At 37.7% G+C, this 15,126-nt stretch overlaps 1 protein-coding gene across 3 annotated transcripts in view; it reads right to left on the bottom strand.

The window, feature by feature from the left end:
* The window catches only part of DPYS (dihydropyrimidinase), a 779,854-nt gene that overhangs the window by 670,102 nt on the left and 94,626 nt on the right, over positions 1 to 15,126 (bottom strand). For all 3 annotated transcript variants that reach the window (XM_044065690.1, XR_006364014.1, XR_006364013.1), the window contains exon 2: positions 8,132 to 8,290. In XM_044065690.1, coding sequence (XP_043921625.1) covers positions 8,132 to 8,290 — 159 coding nt within the window. The remainder of the gene's footprint in view (positions 1 to 8,131; positions 8,291 to 15,126) is intronic.

A 15,126-nucleotide genomic window follows, 5' to 3' on the forward strand; every position in this document is an offset into this window, starting at 1 on the left:
TACCTCTCTGCAGAACTTGGTACTGCAGGCATTATTGCTATCATCCAGCTAATGTTTGCAGAACCAGCTCCATCATTCAGGTGGCACAATCACTATTTTTATTTTTTATTTATTTATTTTATTTGTTTACCGGGTAATTTCTGACTGGGCCAGGGGCCCATTTTTAGCGGAGACCCAGAAAGAAAAGCTCCTGACATACAGAAACAAATTTGTACTACAACAGCATAAGCAAACTTATAATGATTACAATGTATATACAGCAGAGTAAACAGTAAAATGAATATAAACAAAGTTGTACGTATGACATGAATTTACAAATTGAATTTTTATGGAGTCCAGGGTTAGTACAGTTTAAGTTTGATTTGTATTTACAATTTGAATTTATGGTGTCCAGAGTTAGCACAGTTTAAGGATCAGTGCAATTCAGTGTTTTCATAGTGAGAAAGAGAGCTGCCGTATGGGATTGGAGATGGGATTGGCAGCAGGAGCTGTGTTAGCCAGAAGTATGGCAGGAGCAGAGCCAGGGATCAGCTAGATGTGCCTTTAGGAGCTGTTTGAATTCATGATAGCTGGGGGGTTTTAGTTATAGGGTGAGGTAGAGCATTCCAGTGCTTTGCAATTTTGTAAGAGTAGAGGGCAGAGCCTTGTGTGTTGTGGGGTACGGCAATCTTTAATGTTAGTTTATTGGAGGATCGGAGAGATCTAACATTTGGATTGGGTTTGATCAGGTTGGAAAGTGCAAGACAGTCATTAGGTCTGTGAATTATTTTATAGGCTATGGAAAGTTGGTTGAAGATTAAGAGGTTAAGAGGTTCTAACCATTTGAGTGGGAGAGTACATCACAGTGGTGGATTCTGTAAGGGAGGCCTGTGGTGAATTTGGCAATTTTGCTGTAGCTTGAGTCAAGATTATTTAGGTCTGATTTACGTAAGTTAGTAAATATTTGGGATCAGTAGAGGAGTGTGGAAAGAAGCTGTGACCAGGCAGTGGCAAGTCTGGCACTTTCTGTGAGGTAAGGCTTGGCTCTGTAAAGGGTACCTAGTTTGGAGTGGACTTTTTTGATGGTGAGGGTGATGTGACTATCAAACCGTAGGTTATTGTCTATTGTGACTCCTAGAAGTTTGGTTTGGTTAGTCAGTTCTATTGTGGTTCCATTTGTGGAAAGAATAGTGAGTGGGGACTGGCAAGGTTTAGGTTTGTTATAATTGAATACTATTATATTGGTTTTGTTCAGGTTCAGTATTAGCTGATGGTCAGTGAGGTATTTTTCTATGTCCTGAAAAGATGTTTGCATTTTAGTTTGTAGTTCTTGGGGAGTAGGGGCTGAGCAGATAAGTATGGAATCATCAGCGTACTGGATTATGGAGGCTTGATGGGTTGCAGAGCTGAGGTTATTAGTGAATACTGTAAAAAGAAGGGGACCAAGTATGGATGCTTGGGGGGACACCTACAGTGATTGGAAGAAGGGGGGAGTGGGAGGTTTCCCATAAGGTGGCTTGCTGATGGCTAGACAGGTAACTATGAAACCAGGTTAAGGAAGTTGTACTGAGACCATATGTTGATAGTTTGTCTAATAGGATTTGGTGGGAGATGGCATCAGATGTTTTTGACATATCAAGGAATATGAAGGAGACAATCTGACCTTCATTTATAAGACCTTGAATGGTGTTGGTAAAAGATATTAGGGCAGTGCTGGTACTATGTTTAGGCTTGAAACCATGTTGTGTAGGGGAGAGTAGGTTGTGAGTGATGAAGTGGGTAAGGAGTTGTGGTGAATGCATTTCTCCAAAAGTTTGGCTTGAGGGGATAGAATAACTATGGTGTGGTAGTTTGTTAGGCCTTTAGAGGGGCCACCTTTGTGTAGGAGAATGATGTGAGATATTTTCCAGAGATTGGGTACATAGTTTTCAGAGATTAAATGGTTGAACAAGTATAGATATAGGATAAGCAATTGAGGGGGCAGCTATCTCAAGAAATCCATTGGGTAGTTTCTCTGCTGCTAGACAGCAGGGTTTGTAGCTAGTTTGGAGAGGTGTGAATGAGAAGTAGTTGGGGGAGTTGGAATATGTAGGTGGTACATTAAGGGGTTGATTTGTCTGTTGACCTAGGAGTGATGTAATTGTGTGAATAAAGTGGGTGTTGAATTGTGTGGCTATTGGGTCAGTTACACTGGAAGTGGCTCTTGGGGGTTTGGGGTATGGCCTGGGTTGAGAAGCTTGTTAATATTTTGCCAGAGCTTTTTGGGGTTGTTTTGGTGGGTTTGTTGATAAGATAGGAAGTATTTTTGCTTGTCTGATTTTATTTGTTTTTTAGTCAGGTTTCATAGCTGTTTATATGTTGTATGAGTTGTTTTATCTTTGGAAGTGTGATAAGCCAGCCATGCCCTGTCTCTGTTTTTCATAAGTAATTTAGTTTCCTTTGTAAGCCAAGGTGTATGTTTAGGGTTTGATCTAATTTTCTTATGGAAGCTAGATCATTTAGTATATTAAGAAAGGTGTTGTTGAAGTAGTGTACAGCCTGATCAAGTGGGAGATTTCAAAGAGGAGGCCAGTTACTTTGTTGAAGTATTAGGTTGAAAGTGGATGAGGAGAAGTTTTTCTTGTTATGGATAAATCTATATATTGTGCTGGTTTGTGTCTGAACACGTTTTCTGTATAGGAAGTGGGTGAGTAGTCACTGAGGGAATTGGGGAAGGTAGCCTGCTATGTAACTTAGGCTGGGTCTGTTAGCCAGTATCCAATCAAGTGTGGACTGCCTTTTTGAGTTTTTATCTAACCGGGTGGTACAGGATTTAGTTTGGGTGAAGTTGAAAAGGTTTAAGAAACTGGTTGGGAAGTTGGTGGTGACGGAGTGCCAATCTAGGTTGAAATCACCTAGGATGATAGTCTCCTGGTTAAAAGAAGTTGATGACCACTACACTGTGTAGCTCCATCAACTTCAGTGGGCTAATCTACTGCCTAGATCTTTTACAATGGCGTTCAGTATCAAATTAAATATTTTAATTTCTGCAGCAATGCAAGTTTGATTCCAGAATCAGGCCCTCTCAACTCTCCCTATTTTGTAGAGACACCCCGTGATGTTTCTCAAACTGTTCCAGTCCTCCTAAAATTGGAAATCTTTTTGAGAATTTGTAATATAATAGTGCCAACATTTAAAATCTGACCTAATTTGAGGGCTTTTACATAGTTATTCTTCACTTTGTTCCAAATTCTGTTGGTAAAAATTGAAAGATATTCAGTCTGGATAGCTACCCAAAGTATAAGTTCTTTTGGAATCCAGCACCAAGTCTAGACTTTGAGTAGAAGCTTGGAGAAGCACCTTTTACCAACCTTAATTTGTATGGACTCCAGCCCATGATATATGCAATCAGTGAATACATTTTATGTAGAAGATAGATGGAATATTTTCTGTGAAGAAATATAGAAAATAATAATCAAAAGAAGAAATATGTCCTCATCAGAAGAAAAAAGTAATTAAGGAAAGATACTGAAAACATGAAAAATGTAAGGAAGTTAAGGAGACTTTTTTCATTACATGAGACAGTAAGATTTTTTTTTTGGAAAATTAGAAGAAAGAAAAAAGTTACTATTAAAGGTTTAGGAACTACAACATAGAATACAGCTGCTTGAGTATTATGTGAAACAAAATGAATTAAGACAAGAAAATGAATTGAATATTATGAGAATTATAAGAATGATGTAGATATAATGTTGTGGAGTATTAGTAAACAACAGAAAATTAATAATAAAATAGTGAGATATTTAAAAATGTTATGGGTATTTAAAAGCAAATACAGTTAAAAGTAGTACATTGACAAGATGGTGTTGAAAATGAAACGTGTATAGTGGGGATGATATAATTTCTCATCCAAAGGACTGTAGTGTTGCTATTGGTACACTAGAAGAAGCTGATAGGAGGTAGAACTCACAACCCTCTGATTTTTCAGTACCTGCTGAACCACTGACACTTATTGGCATTTTTCTAATCATCAAGTACAATATTATAGTACTGTAGAAATGGAATACTAAGTGGTAAGGGCTGTTTTCAGAAGAGGGGTACATTTTTCTTAAATACACACAGACGTGTGTGTGTGTGTGTGTGTGTGTGTGTGTGTGTGTGTGTGTGTGTGTGTGTGTTCGTGCACACAGGCAAATAATACTGGACTCCTGTTATGTCATGTGATTATTTGTAGACAGTACTAGTATGCCTATATTTCTGTATTACAGCAGACCATCTCATGGTCCTGCATAACCTGAAGACTGAATTTCATGCTTTGATCCTTATAAGACTATAAAAAACAAGTTGGGGGCTGTTGTACTGAAATCTTTGCCCACTAACCCAGACAAATTATCTGCAGTAGTTTATTGGGGATATTTTATTTTTTCAAAGGTTTGTGATATTAATGAGTGAATTGGAAGCTAGTTGTTAGCTGGGTGTGCTGAGAAAGGAAAGTATCTGAAGTGACAAGTCTATCAACAATAGAAACATCAAGGTGAGAGTCATGAGATTCTCATGGAACCCCATTCTGATCAGTATCTGTTGAATGTTATTATTTCAAAGGACCCAATTTATTAATTTTGCATGTTGCTACTTTCATCTGATGAAGTCAAGATGTTTTTGACGAAAACATTGTACTTGTATTTACTGGCGTTAATAAAGAGAGTGGTTGAGGTCTTCCTGGACTGATATCTTTCGTTGTACTTTCTGACATTACTAAAGCTAGGTAAATAAATTATTTTGGTTAAAAAAGTGGAGTTTGAAATGTAATGTTTCGCACATATACATAATTTATCATTCTGAAACACTTGCAGCAGTTTGTTTTTCGTCTGTATTATGGATTGTGTCATTGGTGCTAAAATTACTCAGCTGGAGACCATAGGGATGGATATGGATAAGTGAGCTGTCTGTTAGGACTTTGGTGATCCTAGTATCATCAAAGCTTAAAACTTACAGTCACCACTAAAGAACACTGTTCCAAAATACCAGTCAAAGTCTCTCAGAGATGTCACTAACTGAGGTATATCCCTTTCAGCAATGTTGCCCTACCTCGTCAAAGGAAGATTTGCTTTCTTTTATCTACTCCATGTAAACACCATGAGACTGAAAGATTTTTTTGTGCTGTCCCTGAAACCAAATGACAGTTTATTTGAATGCTGGTTTTCATGAAAATATCATTTGTTTCAGGTCTACATTTCAGAGCTGTTTCCCAGATGTTCTTTGTTTTCTGGGTTACCACCTACAACTGCAGTTCAGTTTGTGATTGTACTGCATGGAACTGGAGCGGGATGGACTTTTAGGATGGGTGAACTTTGCCCTTTCCCTGTTGTTATAACACTGTTTTCATTTTTCATTAAAGGATGTGGCAGTGAAGCCTGTCTGTGCAAAACATGTTCTTAGTAGGTTATTTTGAGATACCGATCTAACTCCATTTCTATTTGAATAACACTGTTTCAGTCTCTGGCTTTTGGGTGTCAGACAGAATTAGTAGGCTGACTATGACCTGGGTCTTCTGATAAGCAGTGAGTCGATTTTCTTAACGAAAATTCTGAAGTAATTTTCTTGCTTTTTTTTTTAATTGCTGAAAAACATATTGACTGCATGGCTAGCAAAAAGCCTTCGCCTATGGTAGGTATCACTAAAAGTCTTATCACAGATTACTAAAATGTTGGTACTAGTGTAATGACAGTGACATTTTCCAACAAAAGAATTATATGTCTTCTATAATGGTGAAGCAGAGATCCCTGAAGACAACATATCTGGCATAAGTATCTGCTAGTTACCATCTCCTGGATTTTTGGGGAGCACGTTGTTTTTGGTCAAATTTTATTGGGTTACAATTACTCTTAATATACTATACCATAACTGTACTTGGCACTGGGTTGTGGCTGAAAAGAATCACAGCCTGCCTACCCAGTCAACAAAGACAAATAGATAAATAAATAGAATATTAGCAATTGTACATACAGCTGCTAATACTAACGTTTTCCTTTGATGTTCATGGTTAGTTGTGGTTTGCATTGCTTTAGAGAGAAGAGCAAGAGGGATAATTTAATGTTCTTTCTACTTTTTTTGAACTGTTCAAGCAGTTGGAGTACAGCTCTTTATGCAAAAGAATGCTATGGGCAGGGATTGGGAACAATTTTTTCTTAGTGTAATATTCCCCCTTGTTTTGTGATTAGACAACTACAACAGTATTTTTAAGTGTGAAGGGGGGGGGGGGGTTGCAGAGATACTTGACCACAGCAAAAAGGCTTTTTTAATGTTTTCTTTATTTCTCAGTGGTACTGGCTGTCATCATTAAGTTCGTTAGTTTGGATGTTTTGGATTCAGTGCAGGAGGAACCTGATCAGTATACCTGCCTTCAATGATTTATCATAAATCCAATGATTTAGACCCCCCCCCCCCTGCTTACTGTAACCACAGCTTTTATTCCTCCTCATACACTTAACAAATTCTATTCCAAAATGTAAATCTGATATACATTGTGGCACAAATTTCATAATAAAAATAAAACTGTCTGTAATATAGCTTACCAAGAAATGAATGACTAGTGAAAATAAACTATCCTGTAATAAAAACAAATGTTTTATATTTACCTTCTAATAATTTGCTTCTGTGCAGAAATATTTATTTGATAGGAAAATATGTTCCTTTGATACTATATTTAATATAAATGTAATTTTTGGGAATGGGTCCACTAGCTCCTCCTACAATAATCTTACAGTGTTCTTGAGAGCAGTGGGAAGGGCTTGCTGCTGGAGAAGTCCAAGGAAGTAAATATTGTGGGAAGAATTGTGGGAATTGTTATGGCTAGGCTTGTATAGGCCCTAGGGCCAATAGCCTAGTACCAACCTATGAACCTAAGTACTGAAATGTAAAGAAATATTCTGGAAATTGTGCAGGAGAGCAAGCTAACAGTTGCTTATACTAAATATTGTACACTCCCCTTCTCTGTCTGTCAGCTGACAGCACTATCTATTATGTTTGTTGGCAGTGTAATGAGATAAGTAAATAATGAATAATTTAACTGTCACTTCTCACCAGGAAAAGCATTTTTAAAATGTATTACATTTTTGGTTAATCATCTCTAACCTAGCCTACTGCCCAAGGTCAGGTTGTTAGCTATGTTTTCAGTGCATTGAGACTTGGCATCAGTGTGCAGCGTTAATACTACTTTTTTCTTGAAAGTAATAATAGAACAATTTTTTTCCTGAAATGTACTGTTGTTGTATTTAGTAAATGTAGCACTAGATTTCAGGGATATCTGTTTATTTATTTTATTTGTTTATTGACATTTGTTTAACAGGAAAGTATGACCGAGTAGGAGCCCGTTTTCATCAGAAGCCCGGGGAGAAAAGCTCCAAAGTATTACCAAACATTTTAAGAGAAATAAATGTTTATGGACATTATTTTGCAATCTGACACTGTGTTCTTTTCAAGAGTACATCTGTAGGCATCTCTTGCATAATAACTTACTAGAATGTTAACCTTTGGTAAATACCATAATTTCTACCTGCAATATATTCAGCACTCAGGTGCAAGACTATAATATGCCATTAGAAAGCTGTTCATGCATGTAGGACTGAGCAGATAGCAGTGTTTTCATCTTAGAAATGACAGACATAACTGTAATGATTAAACAGTTGGGTGTCCTTAGTGGAGTACAGCTAATTGCAAAAAAAAAATATATATATATATATATATATATATATATATATATTCACTCCTCATTCCAATACTATTGAAACAGATTCTGGAAATCAATGCATGCTATAAGGCTTCTCAGGTGAGAATGTTTTAGAACTTTCCAGACAGTAAGTGCATTCTTTCTCAGAGAAAAGGTCAGCTCGTGCATACTGTACTCCCATGTTACCAGAAGGCCACTAATTACTCACGAGCCAAATGGTGGTCCCTAGTCTACACTCAGACAGATCAAGTGGCAGAATGATAAAAAAATAGCAAAACGTGGTAGAAGACAATAGGATGAGCACATCAGGAAAAACAAACCAAAGCCATGAAGTTGCTTGTAGCTTACTAAATGTTTTAACCTGCTTTACTCATTATGTCTTATATAATAAGAGCAATAGATGTGGCAATAAATAGAGGGAAGTGCAAAGTTTTTGGTACTCACCTTTTCACTCCACCAAGATACAGCGACATGAAAAGAATAATCACAGCAGACTTTTGGATCTGCCTTATTCCTCCATTGGTCATAGGCCTGTAGCAAAGAGCATTCTTTCTGTGGCATCACAAAGTCCAAGATCATAGTGGTACCCCCAGCCAATGCAGCCTACAAAGTATAGAAAGACGAGTGAGGTGTAATTACAGCTTGTTTAAGGCAGCGGCTACAAGCAGAGAGACTAGATTCTTTACATTATAGCAAACAATCAGTACTTTCTGACAGTTAACTAGAATGATAAGTGCAGCTGCCCAGTAGATGGCTGACTAACTAGGACAGTACCTACTATATATAACAAAATAAACTGTTTAAGTATCACTGGTAATGCACAAACGCAGGCAGAATATATGGAGTTGGGGAAAGGATGTGGCTGTTTACTATCACACACTGTAATCTCTTTCTTCTTCCGCTTCCTTATCTCTGACCTACGTTTGGAAGTATTGCAGTACCTGGTATATTAGGTTCACGGCTTCTGTCCCCAGTATTCTGAGGCACGTTCTCTTTGATATGTTTTCTTATTACTATCTCTAGTTTTTACTAATAAACTTTAAAAAAAAAAAATGAACATTTGCATTACCAGATCTGTCTAGATAAAATGTCTCTCTGTACAAATCCCTGTACCAGTTTCAGATGCACCATTTCCAGGCCAGGCAAACACTGACTCATAGAAAAGGCAGATTTAATATAAAACAGGAAAATAAATATCATTCTTTTTGTAAAGAAAACTAAATAATGTGGAACAAAGGCTCCAGGGACTCTGGAATACCTTTTTCATTCACTTTGATTATTCACATTGAAAACTGCTGGAAGAAAAGGATTTGTATTAACACGCATTAAGAAAATGTCTGCAGTTGTAACTTCTGGTGAAGTTTAATGATTTCAGACTTTACACTATTCAATCACAAAAATTCAAACAGTATGAGAGACACTGCAAAATTGTGTGTGTGTGTGTGTGTGTGAAAAACACAGTTATGAAAAACAAAATTAAATTACTATAAAGCAAACACAATACTGGCTTATGGAATAAAGAAAGAGTGTCTAATGTTAAGCGCTTTTCATTTACTACATTAGTAAACTTCATCAGACAAAATCAGTATAAGATATTCACAACAGTTAAATAGTTTAAAATTTAGCGCCCTTTTTCTAAAACAGGAAATGACATAACATACCTAAAGATTATGCTACTTCCCCCATTGCATGTACCATCATTTATGAGTAAATGAATATTCATGTATATTACTAAACATTCCAAATATACCAAATACAAACAATATATACAACTGTATCAATTAAAAATGATTATAAAGTGTCTAAGATATTAGATTGTGTATGCATTTATATAAATAAAAGGGTGTGAAAAAAAACTGAAACCCAAAACCGTGACTGTTAAAGCGCACGCACAAACACAGCTACACTTACCTCCGCCCAACACACACACACACACACACACACACACACATACTAACTCCGATGTCGCACTAAACACCATCACACACAAAATCCACCAACATACATTCTACACCCCCCTCACACAAACACAGATAACACACATCACCAAGAAGGGGAAAAATCACCACTAGGTCTCTTATTTATTACCTCCTGAAGGATGTTGTTTAAATAATTATCTGGATAACCTCTATGTAGTAACATCCATTTAGGGGTCTCAATTTGCTCTATAAATTGATCATATTCAGATATCAGCCTGGGAAGCCATACCCCCTGTCCTTTTACTAAAGCCTTCTTTTGGTGCAGGGGAAGGGTTATCAAACAAGGAAAATCAAGAGACTAAGACTTTCCATAAAAAAATCAGCTATTTTCGAGTTTAATCAGCATTTTTACAGAATCAGGAATATTATTGAACATAACTGGAACATTTTTAGAATTGATGCAGAACAGGCACAGTTGTTAGGCCCTGTTCCCAACATAGTATATAAAAATGAAAGTAGCATTAAAAATATGTTGGAAAGGCAGAAATGTGATCCTGATATAGGGGCAGGGATGGTTAAATGCTGCTATTGCCTACAATGCCAATATATCATTGAAGCCAAGGAGATTTGACATTAGTAGGAAAGAAGTTAAAAATGCATTAGCAGGACATATAGTAACCAATGAAGGACATGGGTTCAGATTCATTATCATTGAACAGGTTATGATGAGTGAAAGAGTTGGGCCACTCAACGATTACTTAGAAATGGCTGAGCTTAGATGGCAAATAAGGGCAAATGCATCTGAAGCACCAGGTCTTAATAGTGCAGTATCCATCAGCTCTGTTCTCAGGCTCAAGACACAATTTCTTATATGACAGTCATTGATACCTGCTATTAGGATAGGATGCTAATAAACAACAAATACATATATACTTTCATATGCATAAATATTGAAATCTGTTGCTTTGATTATTTTTAACTTATTATAGGCTATATTTAATTGTCAAGTAGTTTTTATATGCTTTTAATTGCATTTTGTCTATTTTACTGTGAGTGCAAAATATATATATATATATATATATATATATATATATATATATAATATAATATATATATATATATACATACATATATGTATATATATATATATATATATATATATATGTGTGTGTGTGTGTGTGTGTGTTGCTCTTTAAGTGTTTCTATGTCCTTTTCAGGATATTATTTTATTAATTAGTTAATGAAGATGACTAATTTGTTGGAATAGTATATATAAGTTTGTTGGGTAATATGCTGTGTTATTCTGAAGAAGTTTCTATTCAAGAGACGAAAGCGCTCAATAAACGTTGTTTGTGTGGATTGGATCCTGGTCTCCTGCTTTTTGGATATTACAGTTTGTGTGGAGCCTTGTTTTCATTGTTTTCTGTATGGAGGGGACTGAGGCCATTGATTCACCTTCACTGATCACTTGCTCAAGCTCTTTAAATCCTCAACTCCCCAGTGGCAAATCTAGCCAGTCGAGTTGATAAGATGACCCAACAAGCCAGTTCTTTACCTTTATTGGCTAGCTCTTCATGTCCGGGTCCGAATGGGGCAGGAATCAGCAACTCTACAGGCTTCTCTGATGGTTTTAACATCAGTGGCATTACACCGGCTCAAAGAGAAAGATGAGTGGATTCCAGCCAATCAAGGAGGCTGGATTTGCATATTACTTCAAATACAGGAACTGAGAAGGTGGGAACGTCCTAAAATGTCTGTAATACACTTTCAGAATGGCTAGAGGGAGGAAAAGAATGGCAAGGTGAGTCTAGACAACAACCAACACAAAATCATGGGACTCTAAATTCCCAAATCTTTAAACTTGAAAAACTAACCACGGACTATCAGAAACTGCAGTTGGAAAGCAGCTATCTGAGAGAATGTGTGCATACAGAACATATTCCTAAGGGCCTTTGGCGCTGGATGTTCCCTACAGGGCTGGTAAGACATTCTCTTCTACACTTGGAACTGCTTGAAGTTTTTAACAAAAATGGCTGTGAACTGTTAAACTGTTTAATAAGGGACAATGACCGCAAAATGGTTGATTTACTTAGCAAAATCAACATAATGGATCAAAATATCCAAACGGACGTGTTATTTGAAAGCAAAAAGTCTAATTTTTTAAATATATTTGTAAAAATTGATAGTATTATGGCCGAAGTAAAACAAAGGAAAATTAGTAAACTTAGATGGGATGAAAGAGAGTTTGAGGAACACAGGGCATATCCGCTACCTCCTATGGGGCAGCAAAGTGGTAATAGAGAAACAGGGTATGATGCACCTAATACTAACAATAATAATAATAATAATGCTGTGAACAATGATAACACCCCAGACCCTTTAGAATACCCCCCAGGAGGTCAGAGCGATTAATTAACCAGAGAGGGGGAGATACTTATTACAACTACAACCAACAATACCCCACATACACAAAGGGGAAATGTAGAGGGAATAGACACTGAACACTGACTCTAACTGTAATTTGGTTGTACTACAGAATAGTTTTTGGTGATTTCAAAGTATATAATTACAGCAGTTTCGAATGTAATAGTCAAGTAGCATACTTATTTAAAAAAGGTTTGATGTTGGTACCTAATAAAAAAGCTTCATTAGATCACACCATAATTGATTTAAAACTTTTTACCAGGAAGTTGAATTTTTATTCAAGGGAACTAACGTCCCTGAGTATGCCATTCATAAAAAAAAAAAGTATTTTCAACCCAACTTTGCATCCTTCAGTATTAACTTTTGAAAAACTATGTGAAAAAGATATCAAGGAATTGTTCAACAGGGACAGGGGGAGACGATGTAACAATTTGAACACAGTGGAAAGGGCACTATTAAGAGAAATTTGTGACAATACTGAAATAAGGGTTATGAAACCCGACAAAGGTGGTGGCCTGGTTATCATGAACTATAATAAAATGTTTACCCTATTCTATGGTGATACCTACAGGATACAAAAAACTCCCTTACTAGCCTCAGTAAGAAACTGAGATGCCTCATAAAATCCTCCAAAGCTAGTTACGAAAATAAAATTGCCAAAGATTCCAAAGACAACCATCAAGCATTCTATAACTATGTCAAGAATCTAAATGGCAATGCTCAGATCTGCTCTGAGCTAAAACAGAATGGCATTAAATATACTGATCCGAAGGATATTGCCAATATCCTGGCAGATCGATTCAGTGCCAACTTCACCCCCCTCTCACCCCCTAAATGGCCCATCTCAATACCGGAAGATTGCCAAATTCCAGTAATAACGGCCACACAGGTACAAAATGCACTCTCTAAAGCCAAGAATACAGCATCCATGGGACCAGATGACATCCCAGGCTGTGTACTACATGAACTACAATATGAACTGGCACCTCACCTAAGTGTCATGTTTAATCATAGCCTCACCTCAGGTTTCGTGCCCACTGAGTGGCGCAGAGCTACAGTTATCCCAATCCACAAGGGGGGATCCACCTTGGATCCTGGAAACTACCATCCCATCAGTCTGACAAGCCTTATCTGCAAGGCCATGGAGCGTATTATCATGGAACTTATAAACAAAGACATTGGCAACCTTCAAACACTGGACCTCACCCAGTTTGGGTTTGTGACGGGCCGATCTTGTCTCCTGAACCTGATTGACTTCTTTAAATCAATCTCCTGAGCCATGGACAAGGGTAAGGTGGTCCACACAGCCTATCTAGACCTTGCCAAGGCCTTTGACACCATCCCCCACTCTGGAATCATAGATAAACTTACTAAGTTGGACATTAATCCCTATGTCACCCAATGGGTTGCTAAATGGCTTACTGATAGAACCCACACTGTAAAAGTAGCCGACTCCAAATCCAGCTCCAGACAAGTGACAAGTGGAGTACCTCAGGGTTCAGTCCTGGGGCCGCTCTTGTTTGGCATCTACTTCTCTGAAGTACAGGTCAACACTAAGGGACTCTGGCTAACAAAGTTTGCAGATGACTGCAAACTGGGAGCCATTATTGAATCCCCAAATTATGTGGATACTCTACAAAAGGGCCTTACAGAAACAGATGCTTGGTGCCAGAGCCATGGGCTCAAGCTCAATGCCAAGAAATGTATTGTTATCCCCTTTGGGAAAAACATGTATCCATGAATTACCATATAGGTGGCAGTACACTAAACACAGAAAGTGTGATAAGAGACTTAGGGACACAGGTGGACAGTGGTCTCACCTTCGATAACCACATCGCCACAACAGTCAGAAAATCCTTCTATGTGGCACACCTCATCACGAAGGGCTTTTCATCCAGAAAAAGGAGGTCATTGTCCCACTGTACTCATCCCTCATTAGACCCATTATAGAATACAATGCCCCATTTGGTATGTACCTCTCAAGACATCTGCAACAACTGGAAAGGCCTCAGAAATACCTCACTAAAAGAATCACAGGCCTAAAGCAGATGCCCTACACTGACCGCCTTAAAAAACTCCAGCTATACTCTGTCGCATATCGTCTACTCAGAGGCGATCTCTGCTTAACATACAAGGCCATGTCAAACCCAGAGCTGTTGGACATGCTACACTTAAAGAAATCCCAATCCCTCAGAGCTACACGCTCCAGGGATCTAAACTTTGTCATCACAATAAACAAAACATGCTGGAGGGATAGGTTCCTGACCCAAAGACTCCCCAGACTCTGGAATAGATTGCCCATACATGTCAAGCAGAGTGCCTCTTTGGACCTCTTTAAGAAGAACCTTGACGATTGGATGGGAGAAAGGAAATTCACCCCAGGGATCATGTCAGTCACCCTGCTAGACAGGGGTCCAGGAAAGTAAATAATGTGGGAAGAAATAGCCAGGGAATTGTTATGGCTAGGCTTGTATAGGCCCTAGGGCTGATAGCCTAGTACCAACCTATGAACCTATGAACCTATAAGTTAGTTTGAATGAGAAGTACATTTGCTATAGCAAGGTGGATGTTATGCTGGAAGAATTGCTCATGAACCATCAAATCCAAGTGGAGGAACATCAGTACTTGTTAGTTAGACATCCTAAAATACCTACAATATTTGGTGTCCCCAAGTAACACAAAGACCTAGTTGACCCCCCATTTAGACCCATTGTGGATGCTCGGGCATCTAAAACATTTCCCATTGATAAATACATTGTCAGTAAATAAAAAAATATTTTGAAGGACTGCCCTTGGATACTTAAATACTCCTGGGATTTTTTATCTAAAATCAAGAAAGATATGTATACTGATAATCTGATCTTTATCACAATTGATGTTCAGGACATTCTCTATCAAAAACCATGACACAGGTATTGATTGGCTTTACCAATATCTTTGCCAGTACACTACCCTAAATCATAACACAATCTTAAAAATTAGAACACTTATGGAACTAGTGTTAGATGCCAATATTATTACCTTTGAACAGCAGTTAATTAAACAAGTTAAGGGGGTAGCAATGGGGGAAGCCTGTGTCCCCATTTTTGCAAACAT

Source organism: Protopterus annectens, chromosome 3.part0 (genome assembly GCF_019279795.1).
Source record: "Protopterus annectens isolate FY-2018-M chromosome 3.part0, PAN1.0, whole genome shotgun sequence".
Taxonomy (NCBI): Eukaryota; Metazoa; Chordata; order Ceratodontiformes; family Protopteridae; genus Protopterus; species Protopterus annectens.